Here is a 25,677-nt window from a genome sequence, read left to right as displayed (position 1 = left end):
TCCATAAAATGTATTTTTTGTTAATATTTTTGGGTGTCCGGAATAGATTAATTGGATTTACATTATTTCTCATGGCAAATAGTACGGTGGAACCCCAGATTTCGGCCATAATCCATTCCAGAAAGTTGGCCTAAATCTGAAACGGCCTAAAACCAAAACAGTACTATTTCCCATAAGAAATAACGTAAATACAATTAATCCGTTCCAGACACCCAAAAATACTATTAACAAAAAATACATTTTATGGAGAATAACTATAGTTTTACATACAGAAAACAATGAGAATAAAACAAAATGACCAATGAAATGGATAAATGAACATTTAAATCATTATCACATACCTTTATTGAAGACTTGTTGGAGTATGGAAGACAGGGAGGAGAAGAGGGGGAGGAGAGGTTATCTCCACCATCACTACCACCCTCCACCACCATCACTACCACCCTCTACCAACATCAATACCACCATCACAACCACTACCACCCTCTATCACTACCACTACCACCATCACTACCACTACCACCATCACTACCACTACCACCATCACTACCACTACCACCATCACTACAACTACCACCATCACTACCACTACCACCATCACTACCACTACCACCATCACTACCACTACCACCCTCTACCTTTGTCCTTAATCACTGAAGTAGGCACATTCTTTGCTCTCTCTTCCTCCTCCTCTGAAGTAATTTCCTCAGCTGTGGTCTGTTGCTGTTACAGATGAAGGTCTTGCAGCTCTTCAATGCTTAGCTCTTCCCTGTGGTCCTCCACCAACCCTTCCACATCTTGGCCATTCACATCCAACCCCATGGACTTCCCCAAAGCCACAATAGATTCCAAAACAGGCATGTTTCTCACTTTCTTTACCAAAGTGCTGGCACTAGGAACTTTCTTTGGGCCCATGGTGGCTTATTTTGCAGTCACAATCAATAAACAAGCACAAAAATTGCAAAATGTTTTGGATGAATGCTCACTCAACCAGTGACAAAGCCAGACTGATGGCATCCCCGGGCGGGTGGATGCGCCCAATATGGCCGATTTCTGAATCACCTGCCGAAATCCAGGGCAAAAATTTCGGCCAAAAAGCGGCTGACTTCTGATTTGGCCGATATCCGCAGCTGACGAAATCCAGGGTTCCACTGTATTGCTTCAGTTTTCGTCGAATTTGGTTTTTGTCAGACTCTCGGGAACGAATTAAAGACGAAACCCAAGGTTCCACTGTACTCACCTATTTGTACTCACCTGTTTGTGGTTGCAGGGGTCAAGGCACAGCTCCTGACCCTGCCTCTTCACTGATCGTTACTAGGTCCTCTCCTTGCTTCGTGAGCTTTATCATACCTCGTCTTAAAACTGTGTATGGTTCCTGCCTCCACTACATCACTTGCCAAACTATTCCACTTCCTGACAGCTCTATGACTAAAGAAATACTTACTAACAAGAAAGAGTGCCAAGCCTAGAAGTGATCCTTGTGGGACCCCATTTGTCATATGCACCCATTCTGATGCCTCTTCACAGACCATCAGTTATTGTATCCTTCCTGTCAGGTATGCCTTGATCCATTGTAGTGCTTTTCCTGTTATTCATGTCTGCTCCTCTAGCTTTTGTACTGGTCTCTTGTACAGTACTGTCAGTAACTTTCTTACAGTTCCAGAAAATGCAATTAACCCATCTCTCTCTTGTTTTACTTCTGTTACTTTGTTGTAGAACGCTAGCAGATTTGTGATAAGGGAGTTTCCATCCCTGAAACCATTCTGGTTGAGATATATGAACTGACTCCTCTCTAGGTGCTCTGCCCCTCTTCTGATAAGCTTCTCCATAACTTTATGCACTATACATGTCAGTGACATTGTTCTGTAATTTAACAGTGCCTGTTTGTCTCCCTTCTTAAAAACTGGGACTATATTTACTGTCTTCCACACCTCCAGCAGTTGCCCTGTGTCGATAGACTTGCAGAAGATTATTGCTAGTGGCACACACAGTGTCTTTGCTTTCTCTTTTGGGAACCATGGAGAGAGATTGTCTGGTCCCACCATCTTCAAGGTATCTAAGTCACATTGCAACAGTTTCACCGCCTCACTAGTTGTGTGTATCGTTTGCAACGTTTGCTGATGCACTCTGCCTCTTTTGTTTGCTGGTAGCCTTCCTGTCTCCTCTGAGAATACTGTACCTCCCTAAATCTCACCTTTACCTTTGATATACCTTTGAAGAGTTTCAAGAGTTTCACTATCGGAGCCCGACCATGGGCCAAGCTCATCTGGTGTTTGCCTGGTCGATCAGGCTGAGCTCTTCACAGATTTTGTGGTCGTTTCTTGGGCGATAGTGACCATGTGGGTGGCAATGTCAGTGGTCTGGTGTGGGTGGTGTAGTTGATGGGTAACTGGGTGTGCGGTTGATGTGAGCAGTAGTTAGGGTGGTGGGTGGCTATGTGACTAAGGATGTAGATGACGTGTTAAGGTGTGTGGGCCATGAAAGCATAGGTAAAGTGTGGGCATGGGGTTGTGGGAGTGGAGCTGTGGGGTAGTGGTATGGGTGAAAGGTGTGGTTGTTGGTGGCCTGGTGTGGGTGGTGATTGGTTGATGGGTGACTGGGTGAGGGAGTGTGTGGTTGGTAACATAGGAGGTAACGAGGGTGATGGGTGACTTAAATGATTAGGTATGTAGATGGCATGTTAAGGTGAAGGGTATTGTAAGTTGTGGGTGTGAAGTCATGGTATAATGTGGCCATAGGAATGGTGTAGGTGTGTGGTCATGGAGGAAACTGTATGGGCAGATTATGTGGTGTATGGTGTTGGTTGGGACAGTGTGGGTGAAGGCATTTGGCTGTGGAGAAATTATAGGGGGTGGATGGTATGGGTGGGGGTTGTGTTATCCGACCTTTCATGAAGTGGGCCACCAATCTAAATAATTGTCCGCCCCTGGTATATGCATTGTATATGCTGTATAAATATTCAAGTTGAAATGGTTACAGTTTTCTTATGTTTTGAAATTTTTTGCATGCTGTATTTCCTAATAAAGAATTGAGCAGAACTGAAAATAGTAGAAAATAGTATATCTATATTGTCTATATATATAATGTATACTGTATCCTAATAGTTTTATAGATTTAAGGAGGTAATATTAAGCTATATTTATAAACAAGAAAGAAAGATATAACTGAATTTTTACTTATTAGTTCTTCAGAAAAGTAATGTGCTTATAAGCAACATTTTGTAAAACTGTTGTACAATAAATTTTTATCTTTTTATTAACCAGTCAGCCTAACATATTGCATTCCGAGTCGCCTGTAGGCACTATGTAGATAGTGCCAAGTCTCCACGTAAGCCTCTTTTTCATGGCCTGGTCAGTCAGAGTGTTGATGTTAGATGCGTCCATTTCCGTGTAGGCCCAGGTCTACAAATTTGACTTGTGCTATGGACAGAACTGTACATAGCAACTGCTAATTAGGTCATGTTCCCAGTTAGTGACAGACATTGTAAAAAATATTGCTCTTTATAATCAGTCTCTCCCTTTTTTACTAATTTCAGGAAGGTGCGTGTGATAGCTACGGCAGATCAGGACGAGAAAATGCTAACAACGTTGATCTAAATCGGAATTTTCCCTCACAGTGGAAATTTCCATCTGAACAAGAATTGTATACCAATCGTGAACCTGAGACTTTAGCTGTTATGAGCTGGATTGTGAATAATCCTTTTGTATTATCTGGAAATCTTCATGGAGGCTCAGTTGTTGCAAGTTATCCATTTGATGATACAAGGTTAGCTCTAAACGTTTCTTATGTGAAGGATTTCCTACGCAAAAATTATTTTCCTATTTCCGACTTTGTGGGAGTAAGGCTTTAAATTTGTAGATTTAATGCTAGTTTTCATTTTTAAATTACAGTAAATAGTGCCTACATATATTGTATTTTACAGTAGTTCTGATCACTTAAGATTATTTTTATATGCTAATATTTGTTGTTAATTTTAAACATCTTAATTTTAGTCTTTTTGTTTTTGAGGTATGACATTGTATATGTGAGATTACTTACCTATAATTAGAGTATCTATGTGTGATTACTGTTAACAAATAAAAAGTCACACTACTGTGGCTGGAAAAATTTGCCAAAAGCTCATACTTTGTGAGGGAATATTAGAATGATGTTTTGGCCCATTGTGGACCATTATCAAATCACAATTGAGAGAGTACATAATGGGAAGGAAAATCCAGAGTGGAGGAGGAGGAGGAGGAGGAGGAGGAGGAGGAGGAGGAGGAGGAGGAGGAGGAGGAGGAGGAGGATGAGGTGGAGGAGGAGGAGGAGGAGGAGGAGGAGGAGGAGGAGGAGGAGGAGGAGGAGGAGGAGGAGGAGGAGGAGGAGGAGGAGGAGGAGGAGGAGGAGGAGGAGGAGGAGGAGGAGGAAGAGGAGGAGGAGGACGAGGAGAGGAGGAGGAGGAGGAGGAGGAGGAGGAGGAGGAGGAGGAGGAGGAGGAGGAGGAGGAGGAGGAGGAGGAGGAGGAGGAGGAGGAGGAGGAGGAGGAGGAGGAGGAGGAGGAGGAGGAGGAGGAGGTGGAGGAGGAGGAGGAGGAGTAGGAGGAGGAAGAGGAGGAGGAGGACGAGGAGAGGAGGAGGAGGAGGAGGAGGAGGAGGAGGAGGAGGAGGAGGAGGAGGAGGAGGAGGAGGAGGAGGAGGAGGAGGAGGAGGAGGAGGAGGAGGAGGAGGAGGAGGAGGAGGAGGAGGAGGAGGAGGAGGAGGAGGAGGAGGAGGAGGAGGAGGAGGAGGAGGAGGAGGAGGAGGAGGAGGAGGAGGAGGAGGAGGAGGAGGAGGAGGAGGAGGAGGAGGAGGAGGAGGAGGAGGAGGAGGAGGAGGAGGAGGAGGAGGAGGAGGAGGAGGAGGAGGAGGAGGAGGAGGAGGAGGAGGAGGAGGAGGAGGAGGAGGAGGAGGAGGAGGAGGAGGAGGAGGAGGAGGAGGAGGAGGAGGAGGAGGAGGAGGAGGAGGAGGAGGAGGAGGAGGAGGAGGAGGAGGAGGAGGAGGAGGAGGAGGAGGAGGAGGAGGAGGAGGAGGAGGAGGAGGAGGAGGAGGAGGAGGAGGAGGAGGAGGAGGAGGAGGAGGAGGAGGAGGAGGAGGAGGAGGAGGAGGAGGAGGAGGAGGAGGAGGAGGAGGAGGAGGAGGAGGAGGAGGAGGAGGAGGAGGAGGAGGAGGAGGAGGAGGAGGAGGAGGAGGAGGAGGAGGAGGAGGAGGAGGAGGAGGAGGAGGAGGAGGAGGAGGAGGAGGAGGAGGAGGAGGAGGAGGAGGAGGAGGAGGAGGAGGAGGAGGAGGAGGAGGAGGAGGAGGAGGAGGAGGAGGAGGAGGAGGAGGAGGAGGAGGAGGAGGAGGAGGAGGAGGAGGAGGAGGAGGAGGAGGAGGAGGAGGAGGAGGAGGAGGAGGAGGAGGAGGAGGAGGAGGAGGAGGAGGAGGAGGAGGAGGAGGAGGAGGAGGAGGAGGAGGAGGAGGAGGAGGAGGAGGAGGAGGAGGAGGAGGAGGAGGAGGAGGAGGAGGAGGAGGAGGAGGAGGACGACGACGACGACGACGACGACGACGACAATGATGACGACGACGAGGAAGAGGAAGAGGAAGAGGAGGAAGACGAGGAGGACGAGGAGGAGGAGGACGACGACGAGGACGACGACGAGGACGACGACGAGGACGACGACGAGGACGACGACGAGGACGACGACGAGGACGACGACGAGGACGACGACGAGGACGACGACGAGGACGACGACGAGGACGACGACGAGGACGACGACGAGGAGGAGGACGACGAGGAGGAGGAGGAGGAGGACGACGACGACGAGGAGGAGGAGGAGGACGAGGAGGAGGAGGACGACGAGGAGGAGGAGGACGACGAGGAGGAGGAGGACGACGAGGAGGAGGAGGACGACGAGGAGGAGGAGGACGACGAGGAGGAGGAGGACGACGAGGAGGAGGAGGAGGAGGAGGAGGAGGAGGAGGAGGAGGACGACGAGGAGGAGGACGAGGAGGAGGAGGAGGACGACGACGAGGACGACGAGGACGACGACGACGACGACGACGACGAGGAGGAGGAGGACGACGAGGAGGAGGACGAGGAGGAGGACGACGACGACGACGACGACGAGGAGGAGGAGGACGACGACGACGACGAGGAGGAGGAGGACGACGACGAGGACGACGAGGACGACGAGGAGGAGGAGGAGGAGGACGACGACGACGAGGAGGAGGAGGAGGAGGAGGAGGAGGACGACGAGGAGGAGGAGGAGGAGGAGGAGGACGACGACGAGGAGGACGAGGACGAGGACGACGACGAGGAGGACGAGGACGAGGAGGACGACGACGACGATAATAAGAGAACAAAGCAGCATTGAAGGGCTACTAGCCCATGGGTTTAGGGCAAAACCCACAGGGAAAAGCCCAGGGACAAAACCCACCAAGGCAGAAGACAGAAAGGCAAAGAAAAAGATAATGCAGGTGACAAATGAAATGGGAGAAGAGGCAACAAAGGTTAGGTCAAGTCACAGGTACATGTATTTTGAAGTTTACATCATTTGACAAGGTAATGAGATAGGCAGACATCTACAGTAGCAAACCCAAAACTATGATTCATATAACAAAAGTTGTGTATAAGAGCTACTTCAACAAGACAGCATTTTTGAAGAGGACCTGGTAATAGTGGTTGGGATCTCTGACATGAGAGAAAACAGCATTATTCGTTATCCCAAGGCAAACTCGTCTTTTGCGCTCTTTAAGTCTGTTAGAAAGAGTTGCCAGTTTTACCAAAGTGTTGGAGAAGACAGGAATAACAGGAAATGGAGTGGGCACCTGAAACAATGGCCATTAATCTGATGAAAACCTGGAGGATAGAGTGTGTTGTTAAGGTTTTAAGGGTAGAAATGCAGGGAAGGCAAAGAATAATGGATTTCACAGAAGTGTGTTAGAAAGAGAAGAAAGGCCATTTAATGGGCAGATTTTATGAAATTGGAAGGATAGCCAAGGTGAAAGAATGAGCTGTGAAGAATGGAAATTTCAGAGTCAAGAAATTAAGGGTCACAAATGAGGAGGGCACAGAAGAAAAGAGAAACAAGAACATTAATCTTGACAGAAAGATGATTATTATTTTTATTATCACACTGGCCGATTCCCACCAAGGCAGGGTGGCCCGAAAAAGAAAAACTTTCACCATCATTCACTCCATCACTGTCTTGCCAGAGGGTGCTTTACACTACAGTTTTTAAACTGCAACATTAACATCCCTCCTTCAGAGTGCAGGCACTGTACTTCCCATCTCCAGGACTCAAGTCCGGCCTGCCGGTTTCCCTGAACCCCTTCATAAATGTTACTTTGCTCACACTCCAACAGCACGTCAAGTATTAAAAACCATTTGGCTCCATTCACTCCTATCAAACACGCTCACGCATGCCTGCTGGAAGTCCAAGCCCCTCGCACACAAAACCTCCTTTACCCCCTCCCTCCAACCTTTCCTAGGCCGACCCCTACCCCGCCTTCCTTCCACTACAGACTGATACACTCTTGAAGTTATTCTGTTTCGCTCCATTCCCTCCACATGTCTGAACTGCCTCAACAACCCTTCCTCAGCCCTCTGGACAACAGTTTTGGTAATCCCGCACCTCCTCCTAACTTCCAAACTACGAATTCTCTGCATTATATTCACACCACACATTGCTCTCAGACATGACATCTCCACTGCCTCCAGCCTTCTCCTCGCTGCAACATTCATCACCCATGCTTCACACCCATATAAGAGCGTTGGTAAAACTATACTCTCATACATTCCCCTCTTTGCCACCAAGGACAAAGTTCTTTGTCTCCACAGACTCCTAAGTGCACCACTTGATAAGAAAAATAGTGAATGTACATCCCACAGTGATTACTGTTTACTGTGTATATATATATATATATATATATATATATATATATACAGTGGACCCCCGGTTAACGAACTTTTTTCATTCCAGTAGTATGTTCAGGTGCCAGTACTGACCGAATTTTTTCCCATAAGGAATATTGTGAAGTAGATTAGTCCATTTCAGACCCCCAAACATACACGTACAAACGTACTTACATAAATACACTTACATAATTGGTCGCATTTGGAGGTGATCGTTAAGCGGGGGTCCACTGTATATATATATATATATATATATATATATATATATATATATATATATATATATATATATATATATATATATATATATATATATATATATATATATATATGTATCGGGAGCAGGGGGCTGGTAACCCCTTCTCCTGTATATATTACTAAATGTAAAAGGAGAAACTTTGTTTTCCCTTTTTGGCCACCCCGCCTCGGTGGGATACGGCTGATGTGTTGAAAGAAGAAGAAAGATATATATATATATATATATATATATATATATATATATATATATATATATATATATATTTAGTGACGAATAGGCAGAACTTGCTATCTTGGCTTAAATAGCAATGCTCATCTTGCCATATAGGACAAGTGAAAATTTGTGTATGCAATAATTTCGCCAAAATCATTATGAACCTAACGAAAAAAATATATTTCACTGTGTTTGTTTATTATTAAATTATTGTAAACAAATCTAAAATATATTTAGTTGGGTTAGGCTAAAATAAATTGTTCTTGTTATAATAAGGTTAGGTAAGTTTTCTAAGATACTTTTCGTGCAAAATTAAAATTTTATACATTAACATTAATGAAAAAAATATATCTTTAAACATATAAGAGAAAATTTCAGAAAGGACTTAATTTTAAATGAGTTCTTGCTAATTGACCAGTTTTACATATTCGGCACGACATATATATATATATATATATATATATATATATATATATATATATATATATATATATATATGTCGTGCCGAATATGTAAAACTGGTCAATTAGCAAGAACTCATCTAAAATTAAATCCTTTCTGAAATTTTCTTTTATATGTTTAAAGATATATTTTTTTCATTAATGTTAATGTAAAAATTTATAATTTTGCACCAGAAGAATCTTAGAAAACTTACCTAACCTTATTATAACAAGAACAATTTATTTTAGCCTAACCCAACTAAATATATTTTAGATTTGTTTACAGTAATTTAACACTAAACAAACACAGTGAAATATATTTTTTTCGTTAGGTTCAGAATGATTTTGGCGAAATTATTGCATACACAAATTTTCACTTGTCCTATATGGCAAGATGAACGTTGCTATTTAAGCCAAGACCGCAAGTTCTGCCTATTCGGCACGACATATATATATATATATATATATATATATATATATATATATATATATATATATATATATATATGGTGAGAGAGTGCAAAAGGAGAGCAGATGATAGAGTGGGAGAGGCACTGTCAAGAAATTTTAATGAAAATAAGAAAAAATTTTGGAGTTAAACAAGTTAAGAAAGCCTAGGGAAAGTATGAATTTGTCAGTTAAAAACAGAGTAGGGGAGTTAGTAGATGAGGAGAGGGAGGTATTAGGTAGATGGCGAGAATATTTTGAGGAACTTTTAAATCTTGAGGAAGAAAGGGAGGTGGTAATTTCATGCACTGGTCAGGGAGGTATACCATCTTTTAGGAGTGAAGAAGAGCAGAATGTAAGTGTGGGGGAGGTACGTGAGGCATTACGTAGAATGAAAGGGGGTAAAGCAGCTGGAACTGATGGGATCATGACAGAAATGTTAAAAGCAGGGGGGGATATAGTGTTGGAGTGGTTGGTACTTTTGTTTAATAAATGTATGGAAGAGGGGAAGGTACCTAGGGATTGGCGGAGAGCATGTATAGTCCCTTTATATAAAGGGAAAGGGGACAAAAGAGATTGTAAAAATTATAGAGGAATAAGTTTACTGAGTATACCAGGAAAAGTATACGGTAGAGTTATAATTGAAAGAATTAGAGGTAAGACAGAATGTAGAATTGCGGATGAGCAAGGAGGCTTCAGAGTGGGTAGGGGATGTGTAGATCAAGTGTTTACATTGAAACATATATGTGAACAGTATTTGGATAAAGGTAGGGAAGTTTTTATTGCATTTATGGATTTAGAAAAGGCATATGATAGAGTGGATAGAGGAGCAATGTGGCAGATGTTGCAAGTTTATGGAATAGGTGGTAAGTTACTAAATGCTGTAAAGAGCTTTTATGAGGATAGTGAGGCTCAGGTTAGGGTGTGTAGAAGAGAGGGAGAATACTTCCCGGTAAAAGTAGGTCTTAGACAGGGATGTGTAATGTCACCATGGTTGTTTAATATATTTATAGATGGGGTTGTAAAAGAAGTAAATGCTAGGGTGTTCGGGAGAGGGGTGGGATTAAATTATGGGGAATCAAATTCAAAATGGGAATTAACACAGTTACTTTTTGCAGATGATACTGTGTTTATGGGAGATTCTAAAGAAAAATTGCAAAGGTTAGTGGATGAGTTTGAGAATGTGTGTAAAGGTAGAAAGTTGAAAGTGAACATAGAAAAGAGTAAGGTGATGAGGGTATCAAATGATTTAGATAAAGAAAAATTGGATATCAAATTGGGGAGGAGGAGTATGGAAGAAGTGAATGTTTTCAGATACTTGGGAGTTGACGTGTCGGCGGATGGATTTATGAAGGATGAGGTTAATCATAGAATTGATGAGGGAAAAAAGGTGAGTGGTGCGTTGAGGTATATGTGGAGTCAAAAAACGTTATCTATGGAGGCAAAGAAGGGAATGTATGAAAGTATAGTAGTACCAACACTCTTATATGGATGTGAAGCTTGGGTGGTAAATGCAGCAGTGAGGAGACGGTTGGAGGCAGTGGAGATGTCCTGTCTAAGGGCAATGTGTGGTGTAAATATTATGCAGAAAATTCGAAGTGTGGAAATTAGGAGAAGGTGTGGAGTTAATAAAAGCATTAGTCAGAGGGCAGAAGAGGGGTTGTTGAGGTGGTTTGGTCATTTAGAGAGAATGGATCAAAGTAGAATGACATGGAAAGCATATAAATCTATAGGGGAAGGAAAGAGGGGTAGGGGTCGTCCTCGAAAGGGTTGGACAGAGGGGGTAAAGGAGGTTTTGTGGGCGAGGGGCTTGGACTTCCAGCAAGCGTGCATGAGCGTGTTAGATAGGAGTGAATGGAAACGAATGATACTTGGGACCTGACGATCTGTTGGAGTGTGAGCAGGGTAATATTTAGTGAAGGGATTCAGGGAAACCGGTTATTTTCATATAGTCGGACTTGAGTCCTGGAAATGGGAAGTACAATGCCTGCACTTTAAAGGAGGGGTTTGGGATATTGGCAGTTTGGAGGGATATGTTGTGTATCTTTATATGTACAGTGGACCCCCGCATAACGATGGCATCACATAGCGATTATTTCGCATACCGCTTACTTTAATTGCAAAAATTTTGCCTCACATACCGCTTAAAAACCCGCTTACCGATTTTCTTCCGAGACGCGCTCACATGTTCCGCCGGTGGCATTGTTTACCAGCCAGCCTCCGCGGTAACATCCAAGCATACAATCGGAATATTTCGTATTATTACAGTGTTTTCGGTGCTTTTTCTGGAAAATAAGTGACCATGGGCCCCAAGAAAGCTTCTAGTGCCAACCCTACAGCAATAAGGGTGAGAATTACAATAGAGATGAAGAAAAAGATCATTGATAAGTATGAAAGTTGAGTGCATGTCTCCGAGCTGGCCAGGTTGTATAATAAACCCCAATCAACCATCGCTACTATTGGTGGTACAGCTGCTGCTGCTGCTGCTGCACTGTCAGCTGCTGCTGCTGCTGCACTGTCAGCTGCTGCTGCTGCTGTAGCACCGTTGTTGGTGTGGCTTATTGAGAATACCAAGAAACAATTAACCCCAGAGGATTTGCCACCCAGGATAACCCAAAAAAGTCAGTGTCATCGAAGACTGTCTAACTTATTTCCATTGGGGTCCTTAATCTTATCTCCCAGGATGCAACCCACACAAGTCGACTAACACCCAGGTGAACAGGGAAAAATGCCTGGAACTAGTGCTCATATTGGTGAATTTAAAGCCAGCAAAGGTTGGTTTGAGAGATTTAAGAATCGTAGTGGCATACACAGTGTGATAAGGCCTGTTCTGGAAGAAAATGCCAAACAGGACCTACAGTACTCAGGAGGAAAAGGCACTCCCAGGACACAGTGTCTCATCAGTCATTGCTGCATCTTCAATAAAGGTAAGTGTCATTTATTCTTCATTTAGTAGACTAGTACATGCACAATATATACTGTGCATGTACTACTCTACTATTGTGCATGTATCCTTCTCTTTGTGTGTGGGAAAATGTATATTTCATGTGGTAAAATTTTTTTTTTCATACTTTTGGGTGTCTTGCACGGATTAATTTTATTTCCATTATTTCTTATGGGGAAAATTCATTCACATAACGATTATTTCGCATAACAATTACCCCTCTTGCACGGATTAAAATCGTTAACCGGGGGTCCACTGTATATGCTTCTAAACTGTTGTATTCTGAGCACCTCTGCAAAAGCAGTGATAATGTGTGCGTGTGGTGAAAGTGTTGAATGATGATGAAAGTATTTTCTTTTTGGGGATTTTCTTTCTATTTTGGGTCACCCAGCCTCGGTGTGAGACGACCGACTTGTTGAAAAAGAAAAAAATATATATATATACACACACATATATATATATATATATATATATATATATATATATATATATATATATAAATATATATATATATATATATATATATATATATATATTTTTTTTTTTTTTTTTTTTTTTTGCCCACAAAACCTCCTTTACCCCCTCTCTCCAACCCTTTCGAGGACGACCCCTACCCCGCCTTCCTTCCCCTATAGATTTATATGCTTTCCATGTCATTCTACTTTGATCCATTCTCTCTAAATGACCAAACCACCTCAACAACCCCTCTTCTGCCCTCTGACTAATACTTTTATTAACTCCACACCTTCTCCTAATTTCCACACTCCGAATTTTCTGCATAATATTTACACCACACATTGCCCTTAAACAGGACATCTCCACTGCCTCCAACCGTCTCGGTATGCGGGGGTCCACTGTATATATATATATATATATATATATATATATATATATATATATATATATATATATATATATATATATATATATATATATATGGGGTAGGTTTAAAAATGTAGTGTTAGAGTGTTCAGCAGAAGTTTGTGGTTACAGGAAAGTGGGTGCAGGAGGGAAGAGGAACGATTGGTGGAATGATGATGTAAAGAGAGTAGTAAGGGAGAAAAAGTTAGTGTATGAGAAGTTTTTACAAAGTAGAAGTGATGCAAGGAGGGAAGAGTATATGGAGAAAAAGAGAGAAGTTAAGAGAGTGGTGAAGCAATGTAAAAAGAGAGCAAATGAGAGAGTGGGTGAGATGTTATCAACAAATTTTGTTGAAAATAAGAAAAAGTTTTGGAGTGAGATTAACAAGTTAAGAAAGCCTAGAGAACAAATGGATTTGTCAGTTAAAAATAGGAGAGGAGAGTTATTAAATGGAGAGTTAGAGGTATTGGGAAGATGGAAGGAATATTTTGAGGAATTGTTAAATGTTGATGAAGATAGGGAAGCTGTGATTTCGTGTATAGGGCAAGGAGGAATAACATCTTGTAGGAGTGAGGAAGAGCCAGTTGTGAGTGTGGGGGAAGTTCGTGAGGCAGTAGGTAAAATGAAAGGGGGTAAGGCAGCTGGGATTGATGGGATAAAGATAGAAATGTTAAAAGCAGGTGGGGATATAGTTTTGGAGTGGTTGGTGCAATTATTTAATAAATGTATGGAAGAGGGTAAGGTACCTAGGGATTGGCAGAGAGCATGCATAGTTCCTTTGTATAAAGGCAAAGGGGATAAAAGAGAGTGCAAAAATTATAGGGGGATAAGTCTGTTGAGTGTACCTGGTAAAGTGTATGGTAGAGTTATAATTGAAAGAATTAAGAGTAAGACGGAGAATAGGATAGCAGATGAACAAGGAGGCTTTAGGAAAGGTAGGGGGTGTGTGGACCAGGTGTTTACAGTGAAACATATAAGTGAACAGTATTTAGATAAGGCTAAAGAGGTCTTTGTGGCATTTATGGATTTGGAAAAGGCGTATGACAGGGTGGATAGGGGGGCAATGTGGCAGATGTTGCAAGTGTATGGTGTAGGAGGTAGGTTACTGAAAGCAGTGAAGAGTTTTTACGAGGATAGTGAGGCTCAAGTTAGAGTATGTAGGAAAGAGGGAAATTTTTTCCCAGTAAAAGTAGGCCTTAGACAAGGTTGTGTGATGTCACCGTGGTTGTTTAATATATTTATAGATGGGGTTGTAAGAGAAGTAAATGCGAGGGTCTTGGCAAGAGGCGTGGAGTTAAAAGATAAAGAATCACACACAAAGTGGGAGTTGTCACAGCTGCTCTTTGCTGATGACACTGTGCTCTTGGGAGATTCTGAAGAGAAGTTGCAGAGATTGGTGGATGAATTTGGTAGGGTGTGCAAAAGAAGAAAATTAAAGGTGAATACAGGAAAGAGTAAGGTTATGAGGATAAGAAAAAGATTAGGTGATGAAAGATTGAATATCAGATTGGAGGGAGAGAGTATGGAGGAGGTGAACGTATTCAGATATTTGGGAGTGGACGTGTCAGCGGATGGGTCTATGAAAGATGAGGTGAATCATAGAATTGATGAGGGAAAAAGAGTGAGTGGTGCACTTAGGAGTCTGTGGAGACAAAGAACTTTGTCCTTGGAGGCAAAGAGGGGAATGTATGAGAGTATAGTTTTACCAACGCTCTTATATGGGTGTGAAGCGTGGGTGATGAATGTTGCAGCGAGGAGAAGGCTGGAGGCAGTGGAGATGTCATGTCTGAGGGCAATGTGTGGTGTGAATATAATGCAGAGAATTCGTAGTTTGGAAGTTAGGAGGAGGTGCGGGATTACCAAAACTGTTGTCCAGAGGGCTGAGGAAGGGTTGTTGAGGTGGTTCGGACATGTAGAGAGATTGGAGCGAAACAGAATGACTTCAAGAGTGTATCAGTCTGTAGTGGAAGGAAGGCGGGGTAGGGGTCGGCCTAGGAAAGGTTGGAGGGAGGGGGTAAAGGAGGTTTTGTGTGCGAGGGGCTTGGACTTCCAGCAGGCATGCGTGAGCGTGTTTGATAGGAGTGAATGGAGACAAATGGTTTTTAATACTTGACGTGCTGTTGGAGTGTGAGCAAAGTAACATTTATGAAGGGATTCAGGGAAACCGGCAGGCCGGACTTGAGTCCTGGAGATGGGAAGTACAGTGCCTGCACTCTGAAGGAGGGGTGTTAATGTTGCAGTTTAAAAACTGTAGTGTAAAGCACCCTTCTGGCAAGACGGTGATGGAGTGAATGATGGTGAAAGTTTTTCTTTTTCGGGCCACCCTGCCTTGGTGGGAATCGGCCGGTGTGATAATAAAAAAATAAAAATATATATATATATATATATATATATATATATATATATATATATATATATATATATATATATATATATATATATTTTATTATTATTATTATTATTATCACACTGGCCGATTCCCACCAAGGCAGGGTGGCCCGAAAAAGAAAAACTTTCACCATCATTCACTCCATCACCGTCTTGCCAGAAGGGTGCTTTACACTACAGTTTTTAAACTGCAACATTAACACTCCTCCTTCAGAGTGCAGGCACTGTACTTCCCATCTCCAGGACTCAAGTCCGGCCTGCCGGTTTCCCTGAACCCCTTCATAAATGTTACTTTGCTCACACTCCAACAGCACGTCATGTATTAAAAACCATTTGTCTCCATTCACTCCTATCAAACACGCTCACGCATGCCTGCTGGAAGTCCAAGCCCTTCGCACACAAAACCTCCTTTACCCCCTCCCTCCAACTTTTCCTAGGCCGACCCCTACCCCGCCTTCCTTCCACTACAGACTGATACACTCTTGAAGTTATTCTGTTTCGCTCCATTCTCTCCACATGTCCGAACCACCTCAACAACCCCTCCTCAGCCCTCTGGACAACAGTTTTGGTAATCCCGCACCTGCTCCTAACTTCCAAACTACGAATTCTCTGCATTATATTCACACCACACATTGCCCTCAGACATGACATCTCCACTGCCTCCAGCCTTCTCCTCGCTGCAACATTCATCACCCATGCTTCACACCCATATAAGAGCGTTGGTAAAACTATACTCTCATACATTCCCCTCTTTGCCTCCAAGGACAAAGTTCTTTGTCTCCACAGACTCCTAAGTGCACCACTCACTCTTTTTCCCTCATCAATTCTATGATTCACCTCATCTTTCATAGACCCATCCGCTGACATGTCCACTCCCAAATATCTGAATACATTCACCTCCTCCATACTCTCTCCCTCCAATCTGATATTCAATCTTTCATCACCTAATCTTTTTGTTATCCTCATAACCTTACTCTTTCCTGTATTCACCTTTAATTTTCTTCTTTTGCACACCCTACCAAATTCATCCACCAATCTCTGCAACTTCTCTTCAGAATCTCCCAAGAGCACAGTGTCATCAGCAAAGAGCAGCTGTGACAACTCCCACTTTGTGTGTGATTCTTTATCTTTTAACTCCACGCCTCTTGTCAAGACCCTCGCATTTACTTCTCTTACAACCCCATCTATAAATATATTAAACAACCACGGTGACATCACACATCCTTGTCTAAGGCCTACTTTTACAACTCCGTCCAACAGTACCCTCTTGGGGGCACCGCTGGGTCACCAGGCCATTGATACTGTCCTCAGGGACAAATTGAATGACCTTATGAGAATGGAGGAGAGAATAAGCGATCTTGATGCCCATGATGCTCTGTATCTCCTCACAAGGTGTCTTACTATGCCAAGACTCACTTACTTCTTGAGGTGTGCACCCTCTTTTGACAACCCAACACTTGATGAATATGATGCACACCTGAGATCAACTTTTAAGAAGGCACTGAACCTGTCACTAGAGGATGAGCAATGGGATCAGGCAACCCTCCCAGTGCGACTGGGAGGTATAGGGGTGCGTAAAGCAACGCATGTTGCTTTACCTGCTTTTCTGTCTTCGTGTTTGGCTTCCAGTGCATTAGTCAAGAAGATAGTGCCCGAACGCTTGAGAGACTTGGTAGGAGCTCAAGACCCCAGGTTTACTGAAGCAGCAATTCGGTGGGACACCCTTACAGACTCCTCCAGTAGACCAGCTCCTCCCAAACAGCACAAACAGTCCCACTGGGACAAACCGATCATGGAAAAAATCGCCAACACAATGCTCTCCAATGCTTCAGGAAAGAACAAAGCTCGTCTCCTGGCAGTGAAGGCACCACACTCAGGAGATTTCCTGTTAGCTGTTCCCAATTCCTCCCTGGGCACCCGTCTCGACCCACAGGCCATTCGGATTGGTGTTGCTCTTCGCCTAGCCGCCCCCATCCTCACCGAACATAGGTGTATTTGCGGCAGGGCGACAGCTGATCAATTCGGACTCCATGGTCTCGTGTGCCACACAGCAGAAGGGAAGTATGCCAGACATGAGGAGATCAATGACATAATAAAGAGAAGCCTCGCCACAGCCCGTTGCCCAGCTCAACGGGAACCCCAAGTACAGAGGTCTGATGGAAGTCAAAAGCGTCCTGATGGAGCCACTATGCTACCCTGGAAGGATGGAAAGCAGATTGCCTGGGACTACACCTGTGCTGCCACACTGGCAGACACCTACTTGCCATACTCTGTAGTGGAAGGGGGTGGAGCGGCCAGCCACAGGGAGACCCAGAAGATCCGAAAATATGAAGACCTTCCCCCTTGCTATAACTTCATTCCAATAGGGTCGGAGACCCTTGGAGCATGGGGCAAGTGTGCTCTAAAGTTCCTCAAAGAGCTGGGTGAAAAGCTCATCATAGAAACCAAGGACCACAGGGCGACCAGCTTCCTCTTTCAGAGACTCAGTGTTGCGATCCAGAGAGGAAATGCCTGCAGCATTCTGGGCACGCGGCCCACCGCAGGGGAGCTGGACGAAGTATTCGAGATGTAGCTCTGAGTTACCTATGTTGTTTTACTTTGTATCATATTTTTGTGAATGTTTTGTCAATGTATTTTGTCTTTAAATAAAATATATATACATAATATAGGGGGTGGTAGGAGAAAATTCTCAAACAGCTTCAGGGAGAATCTTGAGTTTTCCCAGAAGCAAGTTTATTCTTTTCTCTGAGGATGAGGGTCCCCATAACAGTTCTAGAGGTGGTACCTCCCTATATATATATATATATATATATATATATATATATATATATATATATATATATATATATATATATATATATATATATATATATATATATATATACAGTGGACCCCCGCATAACGATCACCTCCGAATGCGACCAATTATGTAAGTGTATTTATGTAAGTGCGTTTGTACGTGTATGTTTGGGGGTCTGAAATGGACTAATCTACTTCACAATATTCCTTATAGGAATAAATTCAGTCAGTACTGGCACCTGAACATACTTCTGGAGTGAAAAAATATCGTTAACCGGGGGTCCACTGTATATATATATATACAGTGGACCCCCGCATAACGATGGCATCACATAGCGATTTTTCCGCATACCGATTACTTTTATCGCAAAATTTTTGCCGCGCATACCGATTAAAAACCCGCTTACCGATTTTCGTCCGAGACGCGTCCAATGTGCCCTCACATGTGCCGGCCGTCCCATTGTTTACCAGCCAGCCTCCGCGGTAACATCCAAGCATACACTCGGAATATTTCGTATTATTACAGTGTTTTCGGTGCTGTTTCTGGAAAATAAGTGACCATGGGCCCCAAGAAAGCTTCTAGTGCCAACCCTGTGGTAAAAAGGGTGAGAATTAGTATGGAAATTAAGAAAGATTTTGAAGGGTTTGGGGCTAACCCTGAGAAGCCTATGCCAGTTGTGGAATCCATTGTGCCTACTTCAAAGATTAAGGAAATGTGTGCACAGTGGGTTGAACTGCAAACCTTTATAGATGAAAATCACCCTGACACAGCTGTTGCAAGCCGTGCTGGTGACTATTTCAATGACAATGTTATGGCCCATTTTAGGAAAGTCTTGAAGGAACGGGAGGTACAGAGCTCTATGGACAGATTTGTTGTGCGACAGAGGTCCAGTGACTCTCAAGCTGGTCCTAGTGGCATTAAAAGAAGAAGGGAAGTAACCCCAGAAAAGGACTTCCTACCTCAAGTCCTAATGGAAGGGGATTCCCCTTCTAAACAGTAAGAAGATAATGCTCTCCCCTCCTCCCATCCCATCAATCATCACCAGATCTTCAATAAAAGTAAGTGTCATTTAATTGTGCATGCCTTTTTCAGTTTGTGTGTATTAAAATTAACATTTCATGTGGTAAAAAAAAATTTTTTTTCATACTTTTGGGCGTCTTGCACGGATTAATTTTATTTCCATTATTTCTTATGGGGAAAATTCATTCGCATAACGATTATTTCGCATAACAATTATCCCTCTTGCATGGATTAAAATCGTTAACCGGGGGTCCACTGTATATATATACATATATATAATATATATATATATATATATATATATATATATATATATATATATATATATATATATATATATATATATATATACACACACACACACATATACATATATATACAGTGGACCCCCGCATACCGATTTTAATCCGTGCAAGAGGGGTCATTGTTATGCGAAATAATCGGTATGCGAATGAATTTTCCCCATAAGAAATAATGGAAATCAAATTAATCCGTGCAAGACACCCAAAAGTATGAAAAAAAAAATTTTTTACCACATGAAATGTTAATTTTAATACACACAAACTGAAAAAGGCATGCACACTTACATGACACTTACTTTTATTGAAGATCTGGTGATGATTGATGGGATGGGAGGAGGGGAGAGAGAGTGTTAGTGTTTAGAAGGGGAATCCCCTTCCATTAAGACTTGAGGTGTCGAGTCCTTTTCTGGGGTTACTTCCCTTCTTCTTTTAATGCCACTAGGACCAGCTTCAGAGTCACTGGACTTCTTTCGCACAACATATCTGTCCATAGTGGCCTGTACCTCTCGTTCCTTTATGACTTCCCTAAAGTGTTTCACAACATTGTCAGTGTACAGGTTGCCAACACGGCTTGCAATAGCTGTGTGAGGGTGATTTTCATCAAAAAAGGTTTGCACTTCAAGCCACTTTGCACACATTTCCTTAATCTTTGTAGTAGGCAACTTCTTCAATTTCTCTCTCCCCTCCTCTGAACCAGTTTCCTCAGGTCTGGCCTCTTGCTCTTGAAGTTGATCTATCAGCTCATCAGTGGTTAGTTCTTCATTGTCCTCCTCCACCAACTCTTCCACATCCTCCCCACTAACCTCCAACCCCAAGGACTTTCCCAATGCCACAATGGATTCCTCAACTGGCATAATCCTCTCAGGGTTAGCCTCAAACCCTTCAAAATCCCTTTTGTCTACACATTCTGGCCACAGTTTCTTCCAAGCAGAGTTCAAGGTCTTCTTAGTCACTCCCTCCCAAGCCTTACCTATAAGGTTTACACAATTGAGGATATTAAAGTGCTCTCTCCAAAACTCTCTTAGAGTCAGTTGAGTTTCTGAGGTCACTACAAAGCACCTTTCAAACAGAGCTTTTGTGTACAGTTTTTTGAAGTTTGCAATAACCTGCTGGTCCATGGGCTGCAGGAGAGGAGTGGTATTAGGAGGCAAAAACTTGATGTTAATGAATTTCATGTCCCCATAAAGTCGCTCTGCCACGTCTGTAGGATGACCAGGGGCATTGTCTAACACCAGGAGGCACTTAAGTTCTAATTTCTTTTCAGTTAGGTAATCTTTCACATTGGGGGCAAATGCATGGTGTAACCAGTCATAGAAAAAGTCCCTAGTGACCCATGCCTTACTGTTTGCCCTCCACAGCACACACAAATTCTCCTTGAGGACATTCTTTTGCCTGAACGCTCTGGGAGTTTCAGAGTGATACACTAATAAAGGCTTAACTTTGCAATCACCAGTAGCATTGGAACACATCAACAAAGTAAGCCTGTCTTTCATAGGCTTATGTCCTGGGAGTGCCTTTTCCTCCTGAGTAATGTAGGTCCTGCTTGGCATTTTCTTCCAAAACAGGCCTGTTTCATCACAATTAAACACTTGTTCAGGTTTCAGTCCTTCAGTCTCTATGTACTCCTTGAATTCATGCACATATTTTTCAGCCGCTTTGTTGTCCGAACTGGCAGCCTCACCATGCCTTATCACACTATGTATGCTACTACGCTTCTTAAATCTCTCAAACAAACCTTTGCTGGCCTTAAATTCACTCACATCAGCACTAATTGCAGGCATTTTTTTAATTAAATCCTCATGCAACTTCCTAGCCTTTTCGCTTATGATCACTTGAGAGACGCTATCTCCTGCTAGCTGTTTTTCATTTATCCACACCAATAAGAGTCTCTCAACATCTTCCATCCCTTGCGATCTTTGTTTCGAAAACACAGTTAAACCTTTGGCAAGAACAGCTTCCTTGATTGCCTTTCTGGTGCCCACAATAGTAGCGATGGTTGATTGGGGTTTCTTGTACAACCTGACCAGGTCGGCGATACGCACTCCACTTTCATACTTATCAATGATCTCTTTCTTCATCTCTATTGGAATTCTCACCCTTATTGGTGTAGGGTTGGCACTAGAAGCTTTCTTGGGGCCCATGGTCACTTATTTTCCAGAAACAGCACCGAAAACACTGTAATAATATGAAATATTCCGATTGTATGCTTGGATGTTACCGCGGAGGCTGGCTGGTAAACAATGCCACCGGCGGCACATGTGAGGCTGGCTGAGGGCGCACATTGGACGCATCTCGGACGAAAATCGGTGAGCGGGTTTTTAAGCGGTATGCGAGGCAAAATTTTTGCGATTAAAGCAAGCGGTATGCGGATTAATCGTTATGTGATGCCATCGGTATGCGGGGGTCCACTGTATATATATATATATATAATGTATATACAGTGGACCCCTGCATACCGTTGGCATCACATAACGTTAAATCCGCATACCAATACATTTTATCGCTATGATTTTGCCTCTCATACTGCTAAAAAACCCGCTCAACGCTATTCGTCCGAGACGTGTTGAATGTGTGGCCTGAGCCAGCCTCACATGTTCCGCCGGTGGCATTGTTTACCAGCCAGCCTCCGCGGTAACATCCAAGCGTACAATCGGAACATTTCGTATTATTACAGTGTTTTTGGTGATTTTATCTGCAAAATAAGTGACCATGGGCCCCAAGAAAGCTTCTAGTGCTAACCCTACAGGAATAAGGGTGAGAATTACTATAGAGATGAAGAAAGAGATCATTGCTAAGTATGAAAGTGGAGTGCGTGTTTCTGAGCTGGCCAGGTTGTATAGTAAACCCCAATCAACCATCGCTACTATTGTGTCCAAGAAAACTGCAATCAAGGAAGCTGTTCTTGCCAAAGGTTCAACTGTGTTTTCGAAACAGAGATCGCAAGTGATAGAAGATGTTGAGAGACTGTTATTGGTGTGGATAAATGAAAAACAGATAGCAAGAGATAGCATCTCTCAAGTGATCATAAGTGAAAAGGCTAGGAAGTTGCATGAGGATTTAATTAAAAAAATGCCTGCAACTAGTGCTGATGTGAGTGAATTTAAGGCCAGCAAAGGTTGGTTTGAGAGATTTAAGAAGCGTAGTGGCATACATAGTGTGATAAGGCATGGTGAGGCTGCCAGTTCGGACCACAAAGCAGCAGAATAATATGTGCAGGAATTCAAGGAGTACATAGACAGTGAAGGACTGAAACCTGAACAAGTGTTTAATTGTGATGAAACAGGCCTGTGTTGGAAGAAAATGCCAAACAGGACCTACATTACTCAGGAGGAAAAGGCACTCCCAGGACATAAGCCTATGAAAGACAGGCTTACTCTGTTGAGGTGTTCCAATGCTAGTGGTGATTGCAAAGTGAAGCCTTTATTAGTGTATCACTCAGAAACTCCCAGAGCGTTCAGGCAAATGAATATCCTCAAGGCTAATTTGTGTGTGCTATGGAGGGCAAACAGTAAGGCATGGGTCACTAGGGACTTTTTCTATGACTGGTTACACCAAGCATTTGCCCCCAATGTGAAAAATTACCTAACTGAAAAGAAATTAGACCTTAAGTGCCTCCTGGTTTTAGACAATGCCCCTGGTCATCCTACAGACGTGGCAGAGCGACTTTATGGGGACATGAGCTTCATTAAGGTGAAGTTTTTGCCTCCTAATACCACTCCTCTCCTGCAGCCCATGGACCAGCAGGTTATTGCAAACTTCAGAAAACTGTACACAAAAGCTCTGTTTGAAAGGTGCTTTGTAGTGACCTCAGAAACTCAATTGACTCTAAGAGAGTTTTGGAGAGAGCACTTTAATATCCTCAATTGTATAAACCTTATAGGTAAGGCTTGGGAGGGAGTGACTAAGAGGACCTTGAACTCTGCTTGGAAGAAACTGTGGCCAGAATGTGTAGACCAAAGGGATTTTGAAGGGTTTGAGGCTAACCCTGAGAGGATTATGCCAGTTGAGGAATCCATTGTGGCATTGGGAAAGTCCTTGGGGTTGGAGGTTAGTGGGGATGATGTGGAAGAGTTGGTGGAGGAGGACAATGAAGAACTAACCACTGATGAGCTGCTAGATCAACTTCAACAGCAAGAGGCCAGACCTCAGGAAACTGTTTCGGAGGAGGGGAGAGAGAAATTGAAGAAGTTGCCTACTTCAAAGATTAAGGAAATGTGTGGAATGTGGCTTAAAGTGCAAACCTTTTTTGATGACAATCTCCCTAACACAGCTATTGCAAGCCGTGCTGGTGACTATTACACTGACAATGTTGTGAACCACTTTAGGAAAGTCATAAAGGAATGGGAGGTACAGGCCTCTATGGACAGATATGTTGTGCGACAGAAGTCCAGTGACTCTGAAGCTGGTCCTAGTGGCATTAAAAGAAGAAGGGAAGTAACCCCGGAAAAGGACTTGACACCTCAAGTCTTAATGGAAGGGGATTCCCCTTCTAAACACTAAGACTCTCTCCTCCTCCCATCCCATCAATCATCACCAGATCTTCAATAAAGGTAAGTGTCATATAACTGTGCATGTCTTTTTCAGTTTGTGTGTATTAAAATTAATGTTTCATGTGGTAAAATTTTTTTTTTTCATACTTTGGGGTGTCTTGCACGGATTAATTTGATTTCCATTATTTCTTATGGGGAAAATTCATTCGCATAATGATAATTTCGCATAACAATGAGCTCTCAGGAACGGATTAATATCGTTATGCGGGGGTCCACTGTATATATATATATATTTGTAGTTAAAATAGCAGAACTATGCATGTGGTGTAATGTCTTCATTGAACAATTTGCCATATTATTGTTTTAAATTTACCACTGGTTGTTATGCTACTTTCTCTTGATTTTATTACAGCATTCAGCCACTATTGTTTTACCATATACAGTGGACCCCCGGTTAACAAACTTTTTTCATTCCAGTAGTATGTTCAGGTGCCAGTACTGACCGAATTTTTTCCCATAAGGAATATTGTGAAGTAGATTAGTCCATTTCAGACCCCCAAACATACACGTACAAACGCACTTACATAAATACACTTACATAATTGGTCGCATTTGGAGGTGATCGTTAAGCGGGGGTCCACTGTAAATTGTTTCTCACCAATATGTATATAAAAGACAAGATTGCTTTCCTTATGGTAAATTTTCTGACTTTTTATGTCTTTTATAGCTGTTGTGTTATTTCCACTCTGTTTTGAATTTTTTTCTCACTTCAACTACTTGTTCATGGCTAAGCTTTCATTTTATACTTTATATCAAGTAGTAATTAGTAGTTAAGTATGTGAAAAACTTAACTTGTTTATAGAAATTATTCTTGTATTCATCTCCCCAGTCTTCATAAAGACTGTTGCTATGAGAGCAAGACTCCAGATGATGAACTGTTCAAGTATATGGCATCAGTATATGCATCGAAACATGGCACCATGTCAAGAGGAAACCTGTGTCCAGGTGACAATTTTTCCAAAAGTGGAGGTGTCACTAATGGTGCTTACTGGTATGATGTAGAAGGTAAGTTTCTATTGACTGTCAATCTCTAATTACTTGTTCATTATATACCATAAGTAACCAGTTAAATAGGAGAGCAACCTTGTTTTATTAAAAATGACTTCCTTGTTAAATGAAGAATTCATTACCAATTTTCTCAGATGATATTGAGTAGGTATAATAAACCTTTTAATCCTTTGACTGTTTTGGTCGTATATATATGTCTTACGAGCCACCGTTTTTGACGTATATATACTCATAAATTCTAGCTGCTTCAAATCAACCAGGAGAAAACTGGTAGGCCCACATGTGAGAGAATGCGTCTGTGTGGTCAGTGTGCACCATATAAAAAAATCCTGCAGCATGCAGTGCATAATGAGAAAAAAAAAAACTCCGACTGTTTTTTTTAATTAAAATGCTGGCTCTGTGGTCTATTTTCGTATGGTATTTATGGTTGTATTCTCATTTTCTTTGTCTCATTTGATAGAATGGAAAACATATTATAGAAATAGAGGTGATTTTGATTGGTTTTACTATGAAAAGAACCTTGAAATGGAGCTC

At 42.6% G+C, this 25,677-nt stretch overlaps 1 protein-coding gene across 6 annotated transcripts in view; it reads left to right on the top strand.

Moving 5' to 3' along the window:
• Positions 1–25,677, top strand: part of LOC128694145 (carboxypeptidase D) — a 346,813-nt gene that overhangs the window by 19,735 nt on the left and 301,401 nt on the right. For all 6 annotated transcript variants that reach the window (XM_070080625.1, XM_070080611.1, XM_070080597.1 and 3 more), the window contains exons 2-3: positions 3,536–3,765; positions 24,965–25,140. In XM_070080625.1, the coding sequence (XP_069936726.1) occupies positions 3,536–3,765; positions 24,965–25,140 (406 nt within the window). The remainder of the gene's footprint in view (positions 1–3,535; positions 3,766–24,964; positions 25,141–25,677) is intronic.

The sequence above is a fragment of the Cherax quadricarinatus genome, chromosome 6 (genome assembly GCF_038502225.1).
Source record: "Cherax quadricarinatus isolate ZL_2023a chromosome 6, ASM3850222v1, whole genome shotgun sequence".
In the NCBI taxonomy this organism is placed as follows: Eukaryota; Metazoa; Arthropoda; class Malacostraca; order Decapoda; family Parastacidae; genus Cherax; species Cherax quadricarinatus.
This window is presented reverse-complemented; position numbering and strand designations above follow the sequence as displayed.